A 23,554-nucleotide genomic window follows, 5' to 3' on the forward strand; every position below is an offset into this window, starting at 1 on the left:
AACGCTTACTTGAGCATGGGTAGGGGTTTTTGTAGGGAAACAACAATGGTTCAAGGGAGAACACTAGATTTCTTTATGGGTAAACTGGTGGCTCAAGGGAATATACCAAAGTTGTTTTGTGCAGGCTAGACAATAGGAACTGATCATTCCACGCTATGAGCGGTGTTCCTTGGAGGGAGCTCACAATGCAATTAGGGAGTTTCACTATTTTGGATACCAATAAAGGATTTATTACTAGAAATGGTCTGATAACTACTAAGCTGGGTGTTTGCAGGCATGGGTTCATTAACATCTGGAGCAGAGATCCCCCATCATGCAGTGCTTTTCTACTTTTCTCCTCCCAGAGTTCCATGCGGTTCTTGCCTTGGAATCTCTGTTCTCCATTCTGTATGCTAATGGAGATGCCTCTCGGTCCCATCTTCACTGCAAATGAGGCTAGGGGAGTTTCCTTAATCCTGTCACCCTTGTCCCAGGGGGTTAGGTGTATCTCCTACTGCCTTTTCATTGCTTTTTATAAGTCTTTCTTCTGATCGGTTTTGGTTCAAGCAGAGGCTGCTTTGGGGAGGGGAGGTTTTTTGTGAGTCAAACAAGTTGGGTACTGTGCCCTGGTTCCCCAAGAACACAGAGCGGATATGTAACATTATCCAATATACTACAGAATAGTTACTAGAAAATTGTGAAGTATCATAAATAATTAACATTAAACTGCACTGAGCAAACCACATGCTGTGATGCATTATCCTTGTTTTTCTTACTGTCTTTGTTCACTAAGGGGCACATTCTTCCACTCCACTCTCCTCACTGGGCATGGTTGGGCCTGAATGCAGCAGAACTGCTACTATTCCAGTGCACAGGAGGGGAAGAGGAAGAATTTGGAGAGCCACAGAGGCTCCTTACACCCAAATACATGTACGACATTTAGGAGCAAAGCAAAGGCAGGCCAGAAGGGAGGCAAAGATATAGCTGGTGGAGCTGCAAATTTGCATCTCCAACACTCATTCCCTACAAACACCATAGGGTATAATGGCATTAAAGCTGCAGTAGTGGCCAGGAAGTGGCTCTGCTGTTTCTCTATGGCCTAGGAGATAGGTTGCTGAGGAGTTCTGCAGGACAGAAGGAAGACTATCTCACTACTCAGGCTATTCACTGGGAACAGGATTTGGCCCCTATTCTCTGACTGGCAAAATTTAGTAATTTAAAGTGCATCTACCAACCATTAGTGTGAGTATCAACTCACAAGGGTCAAGTCCTGCAGTCCTTACTATGACTTGTCTTCAGGGAGAGTTTTCTTCGCTATGGACTATGAGGCTGGAACAGGGGTGGGCAAACTTTTTGGCCTGAGGGCCACATTGGAGTTCCAAAACTGTATGGAGGGCCGGGTAGGGAAGGCTGTGCCTCCCCAAACAACCTGGCCTCTGCCCCCTATCTGCCCCCTCCCACTTCCAGCCCCCTGACTGCCACCCTCAGAACCCCCCACCCACCCAACCCCCACTGCTCCTTGTCCCCTGACCGCGCACTCTTGGGACCCCCCGCCCCAACTGCCCCCCAGGACCCCTCGACCTATCCAACCCCCTCCCCCCCCCGCTCCCTGTCCCTGATTGCCCCAACCCCATCCACACCCCTGCCCCCCGACAGGCCCTCCGGGACTCCCACGCCTATGCAACCTCCCACCCCATTCCCCATCCCCTGACCGCTCCCCCCCCAGAACCTCTGCCTCATCCAACTGCCCCCTGACTGCCCCCTGGGACCCCCTGACCCTTATTCAACCCCCCCCCCCCCACTCCCTGCTCCCTTACCATGCCACTCAGAGCAGCATGTCTGGCAGATGCACCGGAGCCAGCCACACCACTGCGCTGCCCGGCAGGAGCTTGCAGTCCCGCCACCCAGAGCGCTGGCGGCATGGTGAGCTGAGGCTGCGGGGGAGGGGGGACAGCGGGGGAGGGGCCAGGGACTAGCCTCCCTGGCCAGGAGCTCAAGGGCCGGGCAGGATGGGCCCGCGGGCTGGATGTGGCCCACGGGCTGTAGTTTGCCCACCTCTGGCTGGAACCTATGTATGCACTTTCAGCATCTATTTGGAAGTGTGAATATTCAAAATCAGTGAGAACGGGTTACACATAACCCTTCCCACGTGTTGGCCAGGGCTCCCCTTCTATCCCCCCCCACACAATAAGGTTTATTGTGGCTGTTGCTTGTGTTCCTGAACTACTCTCACTATGAAGTTGAGTTAGCCATGTATGCATGCATAGCACAGCCTTCCTTAGCCACACACTTTACAAGCAGAAGGTCCAGTTCTGCCACCCTAAATGTGGACAAGCAGTATTCTCCTCTGGGAGGAATGGATTGGGCTCATTATTAGTTAGGGTGACAGAACTGGGTCCTAGAGCAAGAAAGCACATACAAATCTACTGCCATTTTAAAAGACTCATAGCTCAGTCAAAACAAACCTAATTTCACCATAATATTTGTCCTGAGAGTAGGCTATTTCCCCATCAAATTTCTATCCCAGCCATCCTGGTGAGCTGTTCAAAAAAACCACTACATGATTTTTAATCTTTTTAGAAGGTAAAAAGTATATTTTCCAGTCTGCTTGCAGGCATAATTAATCCAAACATTTCAAACTTTTAAAAGAAAAATTAACTTCAGGCACAGACCAAGCCTGGAAAAACTCAACTCAGAAGATGAAATGGTCAGAAACTTAAAAGCTCCTGAATGTAAGGGATTAGAATTAAAACTATCATGCAACCTTAATTATCTCAGTCATTTCACTCCCTTTATAATGTCTGTCTTTTCTAAGCTTGAACTAAAAAATGGCCTTTAGGTGCAAGTGGCATCTTGGAACATCCATGGTCCAAGAGACCCATGTTCACATTTTATTTGTGTCATAATAACAATCTGTTTATAAAGTCTGTGTAATTAGTCACACCAGAGAGATAAAACTGAAAATTATGCAAGGATTCCTGTCTATCCAGTCTAAAAAGAACTCTGGGGAGGCAAGTTATCCTGGTTCCTAAATTAAATCATTTTGGGTACTGATTTATTATGAAAGATAATAATCACTTCACTGTAAAATTATCTGTCAGGATAGCCCTTTAAATGATATGGACATGGACATGTTGATATGGACATGGGTATGTTGATATGGACATGACAAGGGATAAGAGCTCATATGAAACAGTAACCAAATCAGAATGATGCATGTTTGTATGATTAAACATCAGCACAGATGTTTACTCAAGAAAAAAAACTATCTTCTAACTACCTAAGAATATTGCCCACTGAGAAAAGTGTGTAGGATCCCCCTATGCCACACCAAGGAGGTGTGCACATACAGGCTGCTGCTATCAGACTCTTGGAAAGGGTACAGGTAGAGTCTGACCCTGCATTCCTTAGCACTCACAACTCCTACAGAAGTAACATCTCTGTGCAGTGCAAGATTGGGTCCTTAATCTCCTTTCAATTTTCAGTATACACAGATCCAATCAGACTGTTATAAGTGATATTTTTGTGATGTATTAGCTAAATAAGTCCCCAAGAGGATGGTAAATTCATTATTTCTTTTGGGAGAAAAAAATAGATGAACTTGAATAAATAGCTGAGTTGTAGGTCTAACAATAATGGGATAATGGATCAGCATGTGTCACTCTCAAAAACTGTCTTAGAAGACAGGTACCTCTGTTAGCTGTTTCCGTTTTGCCCCTCACTGTTGTATATAAGGACCAGGCACAAATGTTGAGGTAGTACTAATAGGATAAAACCTACCCCCAGGGAGAAGAACAGAACAAAGCCTGTGCACCACTTTAAGTCCCATTTAAACCCTATTTTGAGGGCACAAGAGGCGCACTGGCCTTCTCCACAGGAAAGACTTTCACCTATAACATCACAAAGGAAACTCTAAGAACTTTGTCTCCGTGAATCTAAATTACTTTTTTTCCCCTCGCTTTTTCTTCTTCTCTCTTTCTTACTCTCCTTGTATCCCTTATTTCCACTGAATGCTGGCTAGGAAAGAATTACTTGCCATTTTAATTTTAAAAATACGGTCCAGAAGAGAGAAGACATTCCTAGTGGAAGGCATTACAAAACAAGTGGGTATGGAATTCTGAGCCAAGTGTGCTTATGTCTGGACTCTGCTTCTGCTTTAGTAAGGAGTTCAGCGTCAGGGTCCTACCACCAAATATGCTCTTAACTCAATCTGAGTCTGAGGTTAACCAGCTGCAGTAGCCCTGTGTGGCCATTTTGGCTGGTTGTGAATAGTTAATTGGTCTTCCAGGTAGTTAGATCTAACATTGATGTCAGTGTCGAAACAGATAGGAAGGAAAGTCTGGGTAGGAATTTAGATCTAACCTTACTGTAGTAAAGTCAAATTCTGCCCAGACTTACACTATTAAGTCAATAGGGATGCACAGAATATATCAGGATAGAACATATACCCTAGAGGTTCTGCTGAAGAAAAACAGAAGTGAGGAGTGAACAAAAAGGGAAGAGGACTGATCTGAAACCAACAAGATGAAATTCAATAAAAACAAGTGTAAAGTACTTCACTTAGGAAGGAAAAATCAAATGCAAAACTACAAAATGGAGAATAAAAGGCTAGGTGATAATACTCCTGAAAAGGATCTGGGGTTTATTCTGAATCACAAGTTGAATATGAGTCAACAATGTGAGCATCAGTGAAAAAGGCTAATATCATTCTAGGGTGTATTAACAGGAGTGTAAGACACAGGAGGTAACTGTCCCAGCTCTACTCTGCACTAGTGAGGCCTCAGCTGGAGCACTGTATTCAATACTGAGTGCTACACTTTAGGAAAGATGTGGACAAACCAGAGAGACTCCAGAGGACAGCAACAAAAATGATAAAGGGTTTAGAAAACCTGTCCTGACCTCTGAGGAATGGTTAAAACAATTGGGCATGTTGAGTTTTGAGAAAAGAAGACCAGGGGAAGACCTGAAGACTATGGGAGGGACCTGAAATATGTTAAGAGATTATATAAAAAGGACCGTGACTATACATGATTATAATGTAGAAAATTTGTTCTTTATGTATTACAATGTGATAAAGACATTATTTTAGAATGGTCTACAGTTGCCAAGTGTTTTTGAAAGATTTGTTCAAATTACAAACAAAAAGGGGAAACACACCAGAACAGCAAAGAACATCCTATCCATTTGACACGACCCTGAGCCTGCAGCCCCTTACCAAACTTTCTGTACTGTCTTATATTTACTATCTTTCAGTGTAGTTACATGTTTACAGTGCATTTTTCTCTATCACTTTTAATATTCTGATTATGTAACTGTACCAATTACATAACTGTATGGTTGATAAATGTAGGATTTATCTAAGGATCAACCCAGAGCCTCGGCTATCAAGCCAATTGCAGATTCTCACTATCCCACAGCATGCAGAAAGCTGCTGTTCACATTACATACCATAAGTACAGTATATATATATGCTCTTCCCAGGCATGCGGAATAAAGATTTCACCGCAAGTCTTTTACATAGATTGGTGTCCTTTCCATAGTACAACGTCACCAAAAGAAAACATGGCCAGCATGGTTCTTTGACGTATTCATTGAAATATAGAGTGTAAAGATCAAATGAATTAAAGTTTAACCGGGTAGCTCGCCTAGGGGACGGGAAGGGGGTTGCCAGGTCTTTGTTTTGTTTGGTCAGCGGTTCCCGATTTTGGCATTGCTGTCTCCTCTCTCCCAGTGGGCCGCCTCCTTACTGTTGTCAGGGCTTCTTATGCGTCAGATCTGATGCATTTGGTATGACTGTGCATTTAACACACTAAAATGTGTAAGGTTTTTTAATGTTCCACTTGTGTCGGTTATACTCCAATGTGGCCAATTTAAAAAAAGACAATACAATAGCGTGCCCGTTTCAAAGCACCTATTGTTGTGTATTTCTCCCCAAACCGCCCGCCCCTTAACCTCCCTTCCCCAAAGTGGCTGCTTTGTGAATTGCCTAGAAGGACGCGACAGGGAGCCGAGGGAGAGAGACCGTGATGACAGTGACATGCAAACCACAGCACCGCAGAGAGGAGTGGAAAATTCATCCCCCGGCTGACAGTGTATCGGGTGTTCAGAGACGGGGGCGGGGTAGGCGAACTGTCCCAGGCCTTACAAATCAATGGCTCCCCCCGCCCAAGCCGGGGGAACCCGCCGCCTGCGCTCGCAGCGCATCAATCATTAACCGGCACGGCGGGGGAGGCGTGCACCGAGCAGGAGCAGGCACCGCGTTCTCCCGGGGGGATCCGGGGCCCCCAGCCGGGCAGGGTCTCGGTCTCCTCCAGCGGCAGGGGCTGAATTACCGCGAGGCTGGGCTCGTCTGCAGGAGGAGCTGCCTCCGCGCGTCGGCTGGGGCGATGCTGCCGCTGCTGCAATGAGCGATGCTGGGGGGGAGGAGGAGGAGGAGAAGCACAAATCCACTGCAATTCCTCCTCCGGCGGCGGCGGGGAAAGCGGCTTTTCCTTCGCCGGCTTACATCACCAGCCCCGCTCCGGCTCGGCGGCTGCGGCTCCGGGGCCCCAAAGGCGCCCTCTCCTCCCCCCACCGCGCCCCCGCCGCCACCCCCGCAGCGGAGCAGCGCCGCGGCTGGCCGAGGGGGCTGGGGAGGGGGGCACCATGCCTGGAGGCCGGGCAGCCAAGGACCAGGCGCCTCCCCCTCCTCCCTCTGCCCCCCTACTGCGCTGGGACGAGGTGCCCGATGACTTCGTGGAGTGCTTCATCCTGTCGGGCTACCGGCGGCTGCACTGCAGCGCCCAGGAGTGCCTGGCCTCGGTGCTGCAGCCCACCAACGAGACGCTCAACTTCTGGACCCACTTCATCCCCCTGCTCCTCTTCCTGAGCAAGTTCTGCCGGCTCTTCTTCCTGAGCGGGGCCGGCGAGCTGCCCTTCCACCACCCCTTCCTGCTGCCCCTCTGGTGCTACGCCTCGGGCGTCCTGCTCACGTTTGCCATGAGCTGCACGGCCCATGTGTTCAGCTGCCTCTCGCTGCGCCTGCGCGCCGCCTTCTTCTACCTGGACTACGCCTCCATCAGCTACTACGGCTTCGCCAGCACCGTGGCTTATTCCTACTACCTGCTGCCCGGCCTGCGCCTGCTGGACGCGCGGGCCATGAGCCGCTACCTGCAGCAGCGCCTGGGCTGGCAGCTGGACTGCAGCCTCCCCATCGCCCTCTACAGCGCCCTGGTGCTGCCGGTGGCCTTTGTGCTGGCCGTCACCTGCACCGTGGCGTGCTGCAAGAGCCGCTCCGAGTGGTGCGCCTACCCCTTCGCCATCCGGACCTTCGTCTTCGCCATGCCCCTCAGCATGGCCTGCCCCATCATGCTGGAGAGCTTCCTCTTCGATCTGCGGGGGCAGAACCCCACCCTCTTCGTCTACTTCTACAGGCGCTACTTCTGGCTCCTGGTGGCCGCCTTCTTCAACGTCAGCAAGATCCCCGAGAGGATCCAGCCGGGGCTGTTTGACATCATCGGGCACAGCCACCAGCTCTTCCACATCTTCACCTTCCTCAGCATCTATGACCAGATGTACTATCTAGAAGAAGGGCTGTTGCAGTTCCTCAAATCCCCACCTGCCTCCCCTACCTTCCTAGGCACCATTGGATATATGCTGCTCTTAATGCTTTGCCTGGGAATGGTCATAAGGAAATTTTTGAACGTTGCAGATCTCTGCAAACAGGACTAGGTGGCCAGGTATATTTATTCCTATTGTGATTCCTGTTCTTATTCTTTTTAGAGGATGCTGCAAAATTTAAATGAAATCTACAAAGGAGCCTGGTACCTTTCTATTGAAAGTGGTTGTTTCCTCCTGTCAGTCACTGAACTGCTAGAATACTACTATTACTCTTAAAACGACTAGGTTCCCAAGGGAAGAAATCAAGCACTATTGTTTATAACTACTCCTACATTGTTGTTTAGGACACAAGGTGAAACCATTTAGCACTACTGTTTAATTTGCTAGGAAAAAAAATGCATGAACTGTGAAGGCCCCTTTACTAACTCTAGACTGTTTAGGAGATTGTTTAGGACACAAGGTAAAACCATTTAGCACTACTGTTAAATCTGCTAGAAAAAAAGAATGCATGAACTGTGAAGGCCCCTTTACTAACTCTAGACTGTTTAGGAGATTATTTAAATCAGCAATATATGCACCGGCATCAGGATTATACACACAGATTTTTAATCAAATCCTATGTGGAATTCCCTAGCAGATTATGCACTGAAGTTCTTCTTCTGTACTACTGTAATAGCTCTTTGAGGTCACATGCACTGGAACTGGATTTTAAATGCAAACAAGCTGACAGCTGTCCATAGTTTTTCCCCCCCTAGTGTTATAGCCTTTGTGGCAACCAAGCTACAGTTAAGATTTTAGAGAGAAAGGTAAAAAACTACTGTGAACTATTAGGGAGCTATAATTTGATCAAGGGATTTTGGTCATTTTGTGCGACTGAAGTTTGAATGGTTGGTATAGTCATTCCAAGGCAAAATAGAAATACAGAGCCAGATTCTTAGCTGGTGTAAATTGGCACAGTTCCATTGAAGTCATTGGACCAGAAGAGGATCAAGCCCGGAGAACCAAAACCTAATTTCCTACTCACACAAAGCTCCCATTGACTTCAATAGGAGGTTCGTGGAGCTGAGAACATGATTTCACCCTCAAGACCCTAATCCAACAACATCTGATTTATTTTTTAAAGTTATTAAGTATATTAACCTGATTTCTGCTTCCCCTCTTTTTCTTCTCTTTAGTTAGTTGGGGCCAGATTCTGTCACCTTAGACTACTGTAGAATAAGATACTACGGAAGATGCATAGGAACTACTGAACGTGTTATAGGAGGCAGAATCTGGCTCTAGATAAGTACTCAGTTTTATATTTTGATATCCTTCCCCCGCTGCTTCATAATTCAGTTTACCTCTGCGGCAGCTGGACATTTTAAAGCCCTACCTAAGTGGCTGTGCTGTGGATGTTTCAGAGGGCAAAAGTTTTAATTGGGTGACTCTTCCAGTTTACAGGTTAACAACACCCATGAATAGATTTTTTAAAAAATACGAATTTGCAGTGTCTTTGCACAGTAACCCAGGTATTATCAGCAAAGAGATGACTTAATTATTAACAACATACTATTGATACTAATAAAGATTTTGTAGATTATAAATGGATGGGGTTTTAAACAGAAATATTTTAAGGTTATATGACTGGACAAACAACAAGCATGCAATAATATAATACAAGGAAATTACGGTCGAAGTTCAGGTGGCAAACTACTTGTTATGCTCCATTTTAAAAATGTATGATGTCGCTACTTACTGGAACTCTAGTCTTATATTGCACAATAACTTAACTACTCTTTATACAGGGCAGATTCATCTCTACCTGTGGAAATACATTTCTGCCTATACATTTGTTTTAAGATATGATGCATCAAGCCCTAATTAAGTATTTGGGGCCCAATCTTGTAGTCCTGATTTAGGAAAAAACTCCCATTGTCATCAAAGGGTGTTGTGGTTTGAGTAGGGATTGCAGGATCAGGCCCTTAATTTGAGGTTGGAGTCTTCACACAAACATGATTTTGAAGGCTGAATGCATCAGTGACTGTCATATATAGAGGGAGCTCCTGTGATGGTTCTCAAGGTACCCAGGACAGAGTCACCTTATTATCCTCCTGCCTCCAGAGAGAGGGAAACTTGCTTGTGCTTAACTGGGTGTTAGCTCCTTGACACCACCAGCCTGTTAGCCACACAAATACTTTCTTCTGGGCTATACCAGCCCTTACTTTACCTTGCAGGTTAACAATAGGTGCAGCCCAATCCCCAAACCCTTTGAGGTGTTCCCTTGTAATGTCCAACCCCTTATCCACTAAATACCATGTCACAGAAATACCAGGTCTTCTGCCCCCAAGAGAACAGTGTACACACCAACTTTTATGATTCAACACAGGATCGACACCTTGCTTAATACCACAGCACTGAGATATATTTATAATGAAAAACAATCATAAATTTATTATCAGAGATTCAAGAGCTGGTGAGTAAGGGTAATGGAAACACAAAGGTTACATATAAAACAAAATCATAACACACTTTCTAGAGACTAAACTATTGTCTTAGCCTCCTTGTCGAATGAAGTTTCTCACCCAAAGCCTTTTTCAACATCTTCAGTGAAGGCTGGTTGTGATCCCATTTTCATTAATGTAAACACACTGCCCATTTACTTCCTAAACCCCAGGATGGTGGGGTATCTACTCTGTTCCCCAAATATAGTTCAGCAAACCTTTGAAGTATATCTGAAGATAAGTTTCTCTTCCCCCTGCTGTGTTTCTCTGTTAGTTTCTTGCGGAAATTCTTATAACCATCTGCATTCATCTTAGATAGGTGATGGAAGACCCACTGTGAATGACAAAATACTTCATTTACATTTCAACAGAGAATACATAAATAAACATCCCTTATCTGACAGGAAACCTCTATCCACCCCTGCTGTAATACAGACTCTAAGAACATATTTTCAGTATACATACAGAACTCCTTACATAGTACAGTATTTGTACCTACATTTCACAACAATGACAATGAGCAGTGTGACCCAGCTTTTCGTTTAAGACCTCACGTAACATTCTTTGGTGAACCAGAATATACATACCAGAATCAGGATAATATTGTAACCCCCCTTGCCAGTTGGCATTGAGGAGGGCTTGGGTCACTCCAAAAACCACCGCTCTCATAACACAAGGAGATTTTCAAAGACACAAAAACCCTTTAGATGCTCCACTTCCACTGAAAGTCAATGGAAGTGGTGCATTTAAACTCCCATTTATGCCTTTGCACATATTTCCCAGAATGCGTATCACTAGAGTCCTTTATGCCTGAGCAGAAGCAGACGTTTTCCAGTGTGACTTCCATTAAGACCCCTTGGTCCAATGACTTCTTCCACTCTTTTCAGATAGGACTCAGTTGGCAGTCTTTGTGCACCCAAAACTTTCACTGAAGTCAGAGAGAGTTTCAATCTGGCAAGGAGGATTACGCCTATCATGAGTTAGGGCTGCTTGAATCCATAGATAAATTCTCCTCTTCACTGCCTACTTTTGGGGTTGTTTAAGACAGAGAATTCATCCTTCCCCATTCCATGACATTCATCTGGTGATTATTGAGGCATTTTGTGGCCCAATGAGATGCAGTTTTTCTCATGACCCAAGAGGTGGATAATAGAAGGAAAAGGGAGTACACTTCACCTTATTTTCCTACATATTTTTTACATTATTGTAGTTTTGGTTTTATCGAGCTACAATATTTAATAGGATATGGCCCAAAACAAATATATCACATTCATTCTTTGTCAGCCATGGGTCTGCTAACACACAACTTGTGGAAGAGCCACTTGAGGAGTCATGAAGCATGTGACTAAATTGTGTAAATCCGTGGTTCTGAAACTGTGGTCCATGAGTATTTATTGATGGTCTGTAGAGAGCAGGCTGGTCCCATATACCTGTCTCCTTGTTTCCAGCTGCTAAACTGCAGTAAAAGATGCTAAAACTACATTAAACACTTTCCTGATATTACTTATCCATGTAAATGATTATAGTTTCCCAAGTGGTGTTACTCAATTGCCAGTAAGATAGGAGGTGGTCTGCATAGTAGTCAGTAGGAGGGGAGATTATCTCAAGGACCAGTCTCTCTATTAAGATGTGGTTCACACTGAAAAGTTTTGAAAATCTTTTAGATAAATACAGAGTCAGCTCAGGCAGCTGCACCATGTTCCAAACTCCCCGACTTCCAAGGGAGTCCTGAGTGTGGAGCCACTGCAGGATCTGACGCATGACACTGTTAGAACATCTACATATATTATGCACATATACAGTGAGTTTGAAATTAATGTTGATGTTTCAGGTATGATTCACCCGCATTAAAAGAAGACATTTTTATTAGTTAGATGGCTCATCCAAGCTTCAAAATAAATTATTTCTTTTAAAGATTTTTTTTAAGAGATGGCATTATAGCATCCAACCAGCAATGAAGAAACGTACGAGAAATCAGAAACGCCAGGAAGAACAACTCTCAATGCTAAGAGACAGCTCAGAAACAGCTGAGAGTATAATCCAAATGTAGAGAAAGACTTTAAACCATATTACATAATGAGTTTTATTTGTGCTTGTCAGTAACAATGTAGAGGGCATCTTGAGAAGCAATGTCAAAAAGGCCATGGCTAACTTGTAAAAATACATTTGATATTTGCAGTTAGGCCATGTGAGATCATCTATATATATCCCCATTACAGACAACAGTACATGGGCTTGGATTATCTATGGTTGCAAGTATAACTGGAATCTTACTTCCATTCATAAATTGTGGCTGTAAATCCCACCTGATTTATAGATTTGTGCTCAATAAGGCACCACTAGGTAATATTCAGGACATTGCTTCATTCTGAACATTTGTATTTCAGCAAAGTTTTGAGGTGTATTTAACATCTAAGCCCATCTGTAGAATGATTTATGAATGCTGATCGCAAATGCAGCTTTCTGATTTACTGTATTGTCAATGCACTGGATGTATCAAAGGGTGAGTGAGTACAGGTAGGTCTGCCTAGGTTTCCAGAATTATAACTAATATTTTTTTGTTTTAAATGCAGATTAATATTAAATGGTTACAATGATAATTGCCACATTTCTCTGCAGAATTTCTAGGGAGCTGTTACTTGAATGTTTATATTTATTTGTTGAAGGGCACATATGTGGATAACAGCACTATCTGATATATTTGATGGCCAGTTTTTAATGAATATAGACAAAATATAATTGAGTTAGGGAGGCCAGAAGTGGGATAAACCACCCTCAATTATGGGACCCATTTCTGCTCTCATTGAAGTGAATGGCAAAACTCCTGTTGGCTTAAATTGGAGTAGGAACCATTCCTAGGCTTGCAATCATACCTAAGAGAATTCAGTGCATCCACAGTCATGTCCAGAGCTTAGACAGTAGGTCTGCTTTCTAATAGCTATGAGCTTGGGGAGCATTGTAGGGGACAAAATCTTGCAGGGCATTGTATAGGCACCTGCCAGAAAATGCACACCTAGCATAGAGAGCAGAGAGTGAAAGATTTCTGCTCCAATCCTGAAGAGTGGGTACTTCTCAGACCTTTTGTGAAAGGAGTCATGGAGGGCTGGCGTCTAGGGCTCAGAAGCATGACCTATGCTTTCTATATGCTTTTCCTTTCTTGGCCCAGCAATGGTCCCCATCCTGACACACTTGTGCAGGTGTGCACAGACCACGTGTGGGGCTGCTGCTACACAGAATGTTGGTACACACCATTATTTTGTAATGAATGTGTGCCCAGCACCGTAGCTTAGATAGTGACATGTCCATGAGGAATGACAAGCTTCCCAACTACATGTAGCATGTGAACTAGAGTAGAAATTACTCCTGTGAGTTACACAGCTGGTCTGTAGAAACTCTCCTATAGTGCTATGGCAATACTGGAATTCTTCACGTGGGAAGCTTGTGTATCCATTTGAATGTTAGAATCTAGAATGCCGAGCCAGCTCACAGCTGTTTCACAGCAAGGCTAGCATCTGAGCTCTGGAAACAAGGTGAAAGGGTATGGATACACAGAGTTCTAGTCTGCATGCCAGGGGAGAGATTTGGCAGTTAGAACTAGAATCATTATTATGTTTTCTCATGTGAGAGTTGATTATTTGTTTAAAGTTCCCCGCTCATTGTGTCTGTGCTGAATTCAGCCTCATTTATCATGTTTATGTCAACAGAACCTAACAAAAGTGTGAGTCTGATAGTTTGCTTTATTTTTATGTATAAATTCCATTGCAGTACAATATTCCAGGCTGTGCAATTGTAAGGAATTATTGCATTTCATGACTGGTTAAAGTCATTGGGTTGACATCCACATGCCTTATAGCACCAAATAATGCATACAGTAATAACCCAGATAGCCACAACATGTCTTATTGCCTGTAACAGTCAACATGATCAAGTGGTCTGAAGAGAGGCCTGAGAACCAGGAGCTCCTCCCATCTGTAAAGTGGGAATAATAAACCTTACCTACCTCACAGGAGTGTTCTGAGGATTAGCTAATGTTTGTAAAGCGCTTAATAAAATGCAAAGTACTCTGTAGGTGCTAAGTAATATTCATTGACACAAGGAATGTCATATTCGAAGGGGCTTTTAATCTCCCTGAGAGAGGACCATGGCTCTTTCTAAAATCAGGAACTGCTGGACAAACAAGTGGGCTGTGTACCCTATCTATCCTCCTCATAGTCCTACCTCTAGAAGAGCCTGATTCTGCTCCCTTTGAGATCAATGGCAAAACTCCCACTGACTTCAGTGGGCACCTCAGAAGGCCTCAAATGAACAGTACACCTTTCACAAGCCAACTAAATGCAAAGGAGTCAGCGGAGAAGCAGGGAGGAAAGCAAAAGAGGCTTGCTTTTCTTTTATAAATGCCGACTAGTGATTCATTTGTACAGAGCAGCCCTTTAGCGTTCATGAGTCCTGGTTGTTCATTTGGGACTTGATCCTATTCCCAGTTATTGTGATGACAATGGGGAAAGATTTCCATTGATGTAAATGGGAGTAGGATCTGGCCTCATGGCCTTTGTGCTCTGTTAACTCTTATCTCAGTGATAAAGACCTGCTGCACCAGTCCTGATTAAATAAGTAATATTTAGGGAAGAGTAAACTTTGTTCATTTGTTGGATCGATCTAACATACATACACCCCAATGACTTCAGCCAACTCAGGCCTTGCCCTTTACATGCATCAAAACTGAACGTAACGCATCTGACCCGTCTCTTCATCCATTTTGCCCTTCTCTCTAGAAATCCTCTAGAATCACAGCTACAAGCAGCACAGCTGCATAACTTTTAAGGCACAATTTAAAGCTAAGGGTATGAAGTGTGGGGCACCATCCTTTATATACTCAGGTGAGATGTAAGAAGATAAGAAGGTTTTACATGGATCAAAAGATACAGACCTCCTTTCAATATGTTTATTTCTGCTGGGGCTGAAATAGAAAGAAGCTAAATGATTTCTTCCCCTCACAGTTTGCTAAAGGAGGGCCTACTCTGCTCCACTGAAATCAATGGCAATTTAGCAGTTGACTCAAATGGGAGCAAGTTCCTATAATTATTTAAGAGGAAAGACCACCAGTAGACTTCCAGTTCCCTGGGAGCTTCTTCATGGCTGGCTATATTCAAATCTTAAGGAGCCTCCAATTGCACCTTCCTGCTGTAGGTGAATGCCTTAAGGCTTGCAGTTGCAAATGGGAGTCAATAGTATGGAGAGGCATAAAGAAAATACAGCGACAGTTGCATCTTTTTATCAGCTAGTGATTCAAGCACATTTTAGTATAAAGGAGATATCTTGTTTAAGGGTCTCTGCATGCAACTGAATAAAACAGTGTAAATCTTCGTTTCAATTGGATTGTGTTTGTTTTTTGAGGAATTTGCTCTCTGTAAAGTCTTGGATGCTGACTACTGTATACATAATTACTATGCACTTTTAGCAAAAAAAAAGTGTGAGCTATAAATAAAGTTGTTTCTGAACTCCTTGTAGAAAGGCATATGTGTGGTTTGTTCATTTCTTTCTCTAAGCTAGTGTGAGGCCACTGGGAACAGATATACACGAGATACAGCCATTTAGATAAGTTAGATGCATTGAAGTTGGCAGGGCCTGATGAAAAAAATTCACTCTAGCATACTTAAGGAACTAGCCGAAGCAATCTCAGACCTGTAAGCCGTTATCTTTTGAGAACTCATAGAGGACAAGTGAGGTACCAGAGGACTGGAGAAGGGCAAACAGTACCTATCTTTTAAAAGGGAAACAAAGAGGACCCAGGAAATTATAGACCAGTCAGCCTAACCTCAATTCCTGGAAAGATACTGGAACAAATTATCAAATCAATTAATTTATAAGCACCTAGGGGTTATAGGGTAACAGCCAGCATGGATTTGTCAAGAACAAATCATGCCAAATCAACCTAATTTCCTTCTTTGACAGGGTTACTGGCTTTGTAGCTAGTGGGGAAGCTGTATGTGGGATATATCTTGAGTCTAATAGGGCTTTTGACACGGTCCCAGAGATACTCTCATAAACAAACTAGGGAAATGTGGTTTAGTTTAAATTACTTATAAGATGTTCGCATAGCAAGTTGAAAGACAATACTCAATGAGTAGTTATCAATGACAAACTTGGAGGATATATATAGTGGGATCCCACAAGGGTCTGTCCTGGGTCCAATACTACTCAATATTTTTATTAATGATTTGGATAATGGAGTGGAGAGTATGCTTATAAAATTTTCAGATGACACCAAACTGCGAGAGACTGCAAACACTTGGAAGACAGGACTACAATTCAAAAAGGACCTTGGTAAATTAAAGAATTGGTCTGAAATCAACAAGATGAAATTTAATAAAGGCAAGTGCAAAGCATTACACTTAGGGAGGAAAAAAAATCAAATGCACAAATAGAAAATGGGAAATAACTGACTAGGCAGTACTACTGCAGAGAAGGATCTGGGGGTTTATAACAGATCACAAATTGAACAGGACCCAACATGATGCAGATGCAAAAAAAAGCTAATCACATTCTGGAGTGTATTAACAACAGAGTTGTATATAAGATGAGGTAATTGTCCTGCTCTATACTGCACTGGTTAGGCCTCAGCTGAAGTATTGTGTCCAGCTTTGGGCATCACATTTTGAGAAAGATGTGGACAAATTGGAGATAGTCCAGAGAAGAGCAATAAAAGGTGTAGAAAACCTGGCCTACGAGGAAAGATTAAAGAAACTGGGCATGTTTAGTCTTGAGAAAAGAAGATAACAATCTTCAAATATATAAAGAAGATGGTAATCAATTCTTTTCCATGTTCTTTTTTACTTTTCTGAGAACTATACTAGTCAATCCATGTTACAGAGAACCCCATCCTAGAAATGCTAGCAACAACTGTATTTAAAGGATTGTAGCTAGCACAGTTCTGACTGTAGTATGAACAGAGTTATTTAATACAACCAAAATGTTGGTGGTTCAACTCAACAAATTGATTTAATCTTTTAAGTTAAAGATGTTAATAAATGTGCTGGGTGAGATAGTTTTACAATTAAGTGAAATGCCATTTGAGAGAGAGGACGCTGTCAGCTTTCTAATAAAGTCTGATTTATGGCACAATCCTATACTCTGTAGGTATGGATTTGGCAGATTACCTTTCTTCAAAAGCTGTATTAAAGGCTTGTCTGTTTTCCATCAAAACACAGTAGCTTTCTCAGTTACACCTACTGTGAAGCATCCTGTTCTGTACTAAATAAAATGCAATTGTTTCCCTTTGCATTCAGTTTAAAAATCAATGGCTCTTTTCAAACACAAAAGTGATTACCTGAATTTAGCCCATGTCTTTTAGAAATTCCATGAACATCTAGTTTATGTATTTTCACTTATATGTATGTTCATCCATATGCATTTACATAGATTTTTAGTCCTTCTTTGCTGTTTTATCTTGGTTCCTCTGGATTTTTTCATCTCTCTCAGGTTTTCTTCCACTTGTTTACTGAATATTTAATTTTATGGAACTTCTACAAAGCTGAACAAATTGAAGATTCTAAGATGAACACTGTCAGCACCAAAGAAATTGCAGTGAAACTTCTCCCACTCAGCAATATTTCTCTTAGAATGTTAGGTGTATAGTCCAAGAAATTCTCCTTCTGGATATATTAATGAAAAAATAGACCTGAACACAAAAGCACTGAGACATAATATTCACACAGAAAAGATCATTCTGATTGGTGAACAAATGTAGCATCTGTGTTGATTTCTGATATAACTGCAGTGGTTAGAACTCATTAGGTAACTTATTATATAAAGCAAGGTAACAATCCACATCATAAAGAGCCCAATTAAACAAGATACTTAAGCATGTGCCTAACTAAGCATGTAAGTCGTTTCACTGAAGACAACAGAACTACTGGTCTTAAAGTTAGGCATTAAATACCTTGCTGAATCAGGACCAAAAGCAATAACACTCAAAATGTAGTTGCGTTAGATATCTGCTTTCACCCTTGTAGCTCAAAATGCACTGGAAATGTGTTGTCATCCAAGATAATTGCATACACTGCCTTGTGTTAAAGATCACAGAGTTCATGGGCCTGATGGAAAGTCCATTTTAGTCAATTGGAAGCTTTCCATTAACTTAAATGGACATTGGAATAGGCCCATAGTCTTCAAATACAAATCTAAGTATGTATCTACTATGCATTGTGTATGTAAAGGGCACCATCAAATACAAGCTGGGAACTTTTTGTTGAGCTTTGTGGGAGTTCTCAGGATACATGTATGCTGTAGGTGGAAGCAAGCCTCCCTGCCCACACAGACAGTGTCACACAACAGGGCTCAAGCTAGCAGGCTGAAAATAGTGTGGACACAATGGCTGGAGCTGAAGAGCCAGAGCGCCAGCCTGAGCCACAATGTCCACAGTGCTATTTTTAGCATGCTAAAAAGAGTCTGTCTATCCAGACTGGGAGACTCCCTCCCAGATGCAGTGAAGACTACCCTTAGAGAATTCTACAAAACATCTTTAGATCTCCCATTGCAAAGCCTGTCATTTGTGTAATTTCACCCTCTGAAAGATGGCAAGGATTTAAAATATTTAACTATTGCAAAAAATTCCACTGCCACCTAGCAAATAGTCAATGAAGGACTAAGAAATCAGAAGGCTGTATTTCACAGCTGTCATTTAGGGCCCTTCCCATTGACTCCAGTGGACTTTGGATCAGGCTCTTGGACATAATATTTGACTTTTAAAGTAACAGAAGAAAAAAAAACTCTTGAGGTGCTTCAGCCTAACTGTCATCAGGATGGGAAAGAAATATAGTCATTTGTTTGGTGACTAGTTTACTGGCATTTGATACCTCACCACTACATTGTAACCATTAGCTGATCCATCATTGTCTTGATATCAAACAGGAAATATAAAAGTCATCTTTTTTCCCCCCGTGATACCAATTCTCTTACAGACAGCCTTAGGAGTTACCTACAGGCACGCTATCCGGGAGAATAAAGGACATTTGGTACAGAATTTTAATCTTCAGATTATATATTCTAGGAAGGTTGCTGGAACAATGTGTGGTTAGTCAAATTTGTTTATAGAGAGAAGCCTTGGGGGGGGTTCTCCTCCCACCCAAAAGTCATTGTGATGCCCTAAGGACTTAGTCCTGTCCTTGGTGGAAGCAGCTAGCACAGCAGTCTGGAGCAGGTAAACTAGTAGATGCAGCCTCTGCAACTGGAATCCTTCTAGCACAAGGCAGGATTTTTTTTTATTTACAGCAAACTCAGTGTGTGGGGGCTGATAACAGCGTACATGCTAGTTGATTGGAAGCTGGAGATACCCCTTCCATTGGACCCGGCCCTTTGGGAAAGGTGTGTGTATTGCAGGAGAGTGGCAGTTTGGGGTTAGTCCCTTCTATGGAGCAAATTTAATCTGGCCTCCCTGCACCATCTTTGGAGGATCTGGCCCAAAGGCTCAAGAGATATGCCAGACACCTACTAATCAGTCTGCTAACAGAGACAGGTCAGAGCACCATGCACCTCCTGGCTGCTGGAATGGCAGGCGCTCCACTATCTTTCCTCACGCTCCTGTCCTCTACTCTCCTCCCTCCTCCCCCCTTTCAGTTGCTGGGAGGGGAAAGTCTACTTTTTGCCCTTTCTTAACTGCTGTTCTGGGGTTGGGGCAAACCCAGAGCCCAACTTCTCCCACTAGGAGAGCATTTGTTTTCCGCTATCTTTGCCCAAAGCCCTCTGTATTCCATGGTTCTGGTACCACAGTATCCAAACTGATATAGAACTGTATTACAGAATCTCAGCTTTCACTGTAAAAAAAAAAAATCATGCATCTAGCCCTCATGCACATGAAGGAAACTCTGGAAATGTGAACCAAAGCAGCACTATCTGAAGTGCACAGGAAAATCAGGGAGTAGCACACAAGTCAATGTCACAGCTTGCTTTGTCTAATGTACCAGCAGGTATTGCCCTAGTGTTGGGGCAGACTGCCTTCTCACAGGCCCCAATTCAGCAAAGCACTTAGGTATGTGCTTAAAGTTAAACAAGTGCCTAACTGTATCCTTACTCAGCAATATGGATGAACTTAAGTTTCTCTTTTGGTGTAACCCAGTATGCATTTTATCTCAGAGTCAATCAATTCTGAACACAAGAACCCTGTAATGCCAGACATGGTGTTTGCCACTGGATCTGTTCGAAAACTAATCTGATCTAATGAAATAATCATGCTTTAGCTAGGCATCATATCAATTCCTTTTAAGATTAAATGCACATGTCAAGGACTACATTTTACATTAAGAGAACATCTTTATCCTAGATGTTGGAGTATATATAGTATATTTTATTCAACTGTAAATATTCTTATTTTAATTTCAGTGTGCTGTAGCCTTAACTTTATTTTAAGTTAGTTCTGGTGTGTATTACACAAAGTAAATTCCAATGAATGACATTTTAATGAAAAGGAAATTTATAATTAAATGCAAAAGTACAAAAATCCTATTTAAATGCAATATTCAGGTTGCACAATTAAAATCACAAAAAACTAGAAAAAGTTAAGCACTCAACAGCAACATCAATGCAGCTGCATTGCTCATCCTGTGAGTGTTATGGCATATATCTACTGACACGATTAGTTGAAACATAAAGCTACACATTTAATAGTGAGTAGAAAATAGCACTTATCTGCAACATGAAAATGTTGCAGTTTTGGATTTCCTAGTTTTATTAATTGAAAAGAAGGCTGAATTACTTGGACAGCAAATTCTTTGGGGAAGGGGGTGTTTTTAGTGTGCTTGTACAGAGCCCTATGCAATGAGGCCCTAGATGCCATCATACAAACAGCACACAATATCTTAAATTTAATTTTGTAAAAGGCCCATTCAGCGCACACGAAACACTTTAGTACTGCAGGCTGCAAAGGTGCTGCATTGTTCAGCTATATACAAAACAGATGCGGGGGCAGGGAAGAGACACTAACTAAAAGAAAAAAGTAAGGGTGAGGTGGAGCATAGCTCAAACCCATAATATTCTGAGTAACCCAGTTACCCCCTTTAAGACCACTATACTACATCCCTCCCCTCTTAATTTACAGCCTGGATGTAGTCCAACCATAAGGAATGGTTCAAATAATATGGCAGGTTATTGTTAGAAAAATTAATACACCAATTATGTATCCAGCAAAACAGACAGAGGACAAACGTACTCACCCATCAAATTTTTTGAATATTAATATTTGCTAGACATGCCTGATCTGTTTAATGTGTAATCAGAGATTTCACTCAGTTTAATGAAGGCTCTAGAAATGTTGCTCACTCTGTAATATGGTAATACCTGTTAAATAGAAAGGTCTGATGACTCTACTCCTATATGTCTCTTTAAACAAAAGCTCACAGTTGCAATGATTGTTTTGTTTGATATTTACATGGCAAGGATTTTAACCTAAATAAATTAATAATTAGGAAAAAATATTCTCCCCCTGTCTGGCCCTGCAAATTCTTTTCTTCCCTTTTAGACAGTACAAACTGCTTCCTGTGTGTCTTCCTCCCCCTCAAGGTAAAAAGCCCTTTGCTTTTTCCTTTTTCTCTGGTCTTTTGGGGTCTACCCTCCTGGGCTTGAGACACTGTTTGATAGCCAGCAAATGCAAAGATGACAAATTGTCCAATCATTTATGACACTGGGCCATTTTAAATTTACACACACATGCAAAATGAGCATTTCCACAGTAGAAACAGCTGTCAGGAGTCCCTTTTGTTGCTGAGTCAGTTTCACTGGCCCTGCCTTCTAACTGCAAACCTTGTCAGTTTTTCACTGCTGATTCCATCGCTGTTGCTAATTCTTCTGCTTTGGGCCAGGTTAAGTTCCCCTCTCTCCAACCAGCAGTTGTCTTTGAATTCTCTCATTATTAAAATCAAACCAATCTGTCCTGCAGCATTTCCTCTGGGACATTTCTAACCAAGCAATATTCAGTTAATCTTTGTAGCTCTGCCACATACACAGGCACCTTTTCCTCTGGCCTCCTCAATCTCCTCTAAAACTTGAACCATTACACACAGTAACGTCTGGCTTTGGCGTGTGGTGCTCTGTTGAGATCTTTGGCAGGTCTTCTAAACTTTTATTTCCTGCATTCTGAGGTTGTAACAAACTCCCCAAGAGGGAGTAGGTGCTACTGCCACAGAGACTCAGGAAAATTGTTTTCTGAGTGTTCAAGTCCTTATCTATAATCTCATGGACAGGAAATGAGTGGCCCCATCTTTGACTATATTGCTGTCACTCCTCCTTTGCTCCATGAAGTTGTTATTCTTATGATTTTCCTTGTTGTCAGTTTTGTAAAGGGACCACTCAGAGGACAAGAAATACACTTTACTTAAAGTACTGCAGGAGGGGAACATGCTGCTTTATTCAACTATATGTGTGGGGAGGGACACTAACAGTGCTTAATTTGTCATGAAAGAGGTGCCAGGGCTCAAGCAATTTTTTAACTGGCATGGCAAGCCCAGAGGTGCTAGGGCTATGAAACTGCCAAACAGACACCCCCCTGAGCAATGCTAGTTACAGCGACCTAAACACTGTCCACACTGGTGCTATGTTGGCAGGAGACGCTCTCCTGCAGATACATTTTCCACCTCTTGCAAAGATGAAGTAATTATGCCCCTGTTGGCATAGAGCATCTTCATCAGGCGCACTGCAGCTGCGCCGATATAGCACTTCTAGTGTAGACCTGTCCTGAATAACCTCAAGTTAACCCCTTGATGACCACTTTACTACCATTATTGCACTAAAATTCCTATGTTTTTCTTTAAGAATAAGTGAGTGTGGAGGGGAAGGAGGGGTTGGAATAAGCTCCTAGAGTTTGCAAGTTATGTTGGCTTTGGTAGCAAAGCTCATTAGCAATTTGACCCAAAGCTAATAGGCTGGCAGAACTTACAAACCTCTGTTTCTAGTTCAGTAGTTCCCAAAGTCGGATCCCCAGACATCTGGGAGTCTGCTGTGGGCTATGTGGAGTTCCATCCCTTGAGCCAGGGAGGGAACATGCCAGAATTGCATACTGGCACTTTTGCCACAAGGAGGACATAAGAATGGCCCTCCTGGGTTAGACCAAAGGTCCATCTAGCCCAGTATCCTGTCTTCCAACAGTGGCCAATGCCAGGTGCCCCAGAGGGATTGAACAGAACAGATAATCATCAAGTGATCCATCCCCTGTTGCTCATTCCCAGCTTCTGGCAAACAGAGGCTAGGGACACCATTCCTGCCCATCCTGGCTAATAGCCATTGATGGACCTCTCCTCCATGAATTTATCTAGTTCTTTTTTGAACCCTGTTATGGTCTTGGCCTTCACAACATCCTCTGGCAAGGAGTTCCACAGGTTGACTGTGCGTTGTGTGAAGAAATATTTTCTTTTGTTTGTTTTAAACCTGCTGCCTATTAATTTCATTTGGTGACCCCTAGTTCTTGTGTTATAAGAAGTAGTAAACAACACTTCCTTATCTACTTTCTC

The 23,554-nt window shown here is 42.8% G+C and overlaps 1 protein-coding gene across 1 annotated transcript; it reads left to right on the top strand.

Moving 5' to 3' along the window:
• The first annotated feature begins 6,452 nt into the window (after positions 1–6,452).
• Positions 6,453–15,565, top strand: PAQR9 (progestin and adipoQ receptor family member 9). The gene has a single exon (XM_037909095.2). The coding sequence runs from the start codon at positions 6,625–6,627 to the stop codon at positions 7,687–7,689; it is 1,065 nt and encodes a 354-aa protein (XP_037765023.2). The 5' UTR covers positions 6,453–6,624; the 3' UTR covers positions 7,690–15,565.
• Positions 15,566–23,554: the final 7,989 nt, after the last annotated feature.

Source organism: Chelonia mydas, chromosome 9 (genome assembly GCF_015237465.2).
Source record: "Chelonia mydas isolate rCheMyd1 chromosome 9, rCheMyd1.pri.v2, whole genome shotgun sequence".
Taxonomy (NCBI): Eukaryota; Metazoa; Chordata; order Testudines; family Cheloniidae; genus Chelonia; species Chelonia mydas.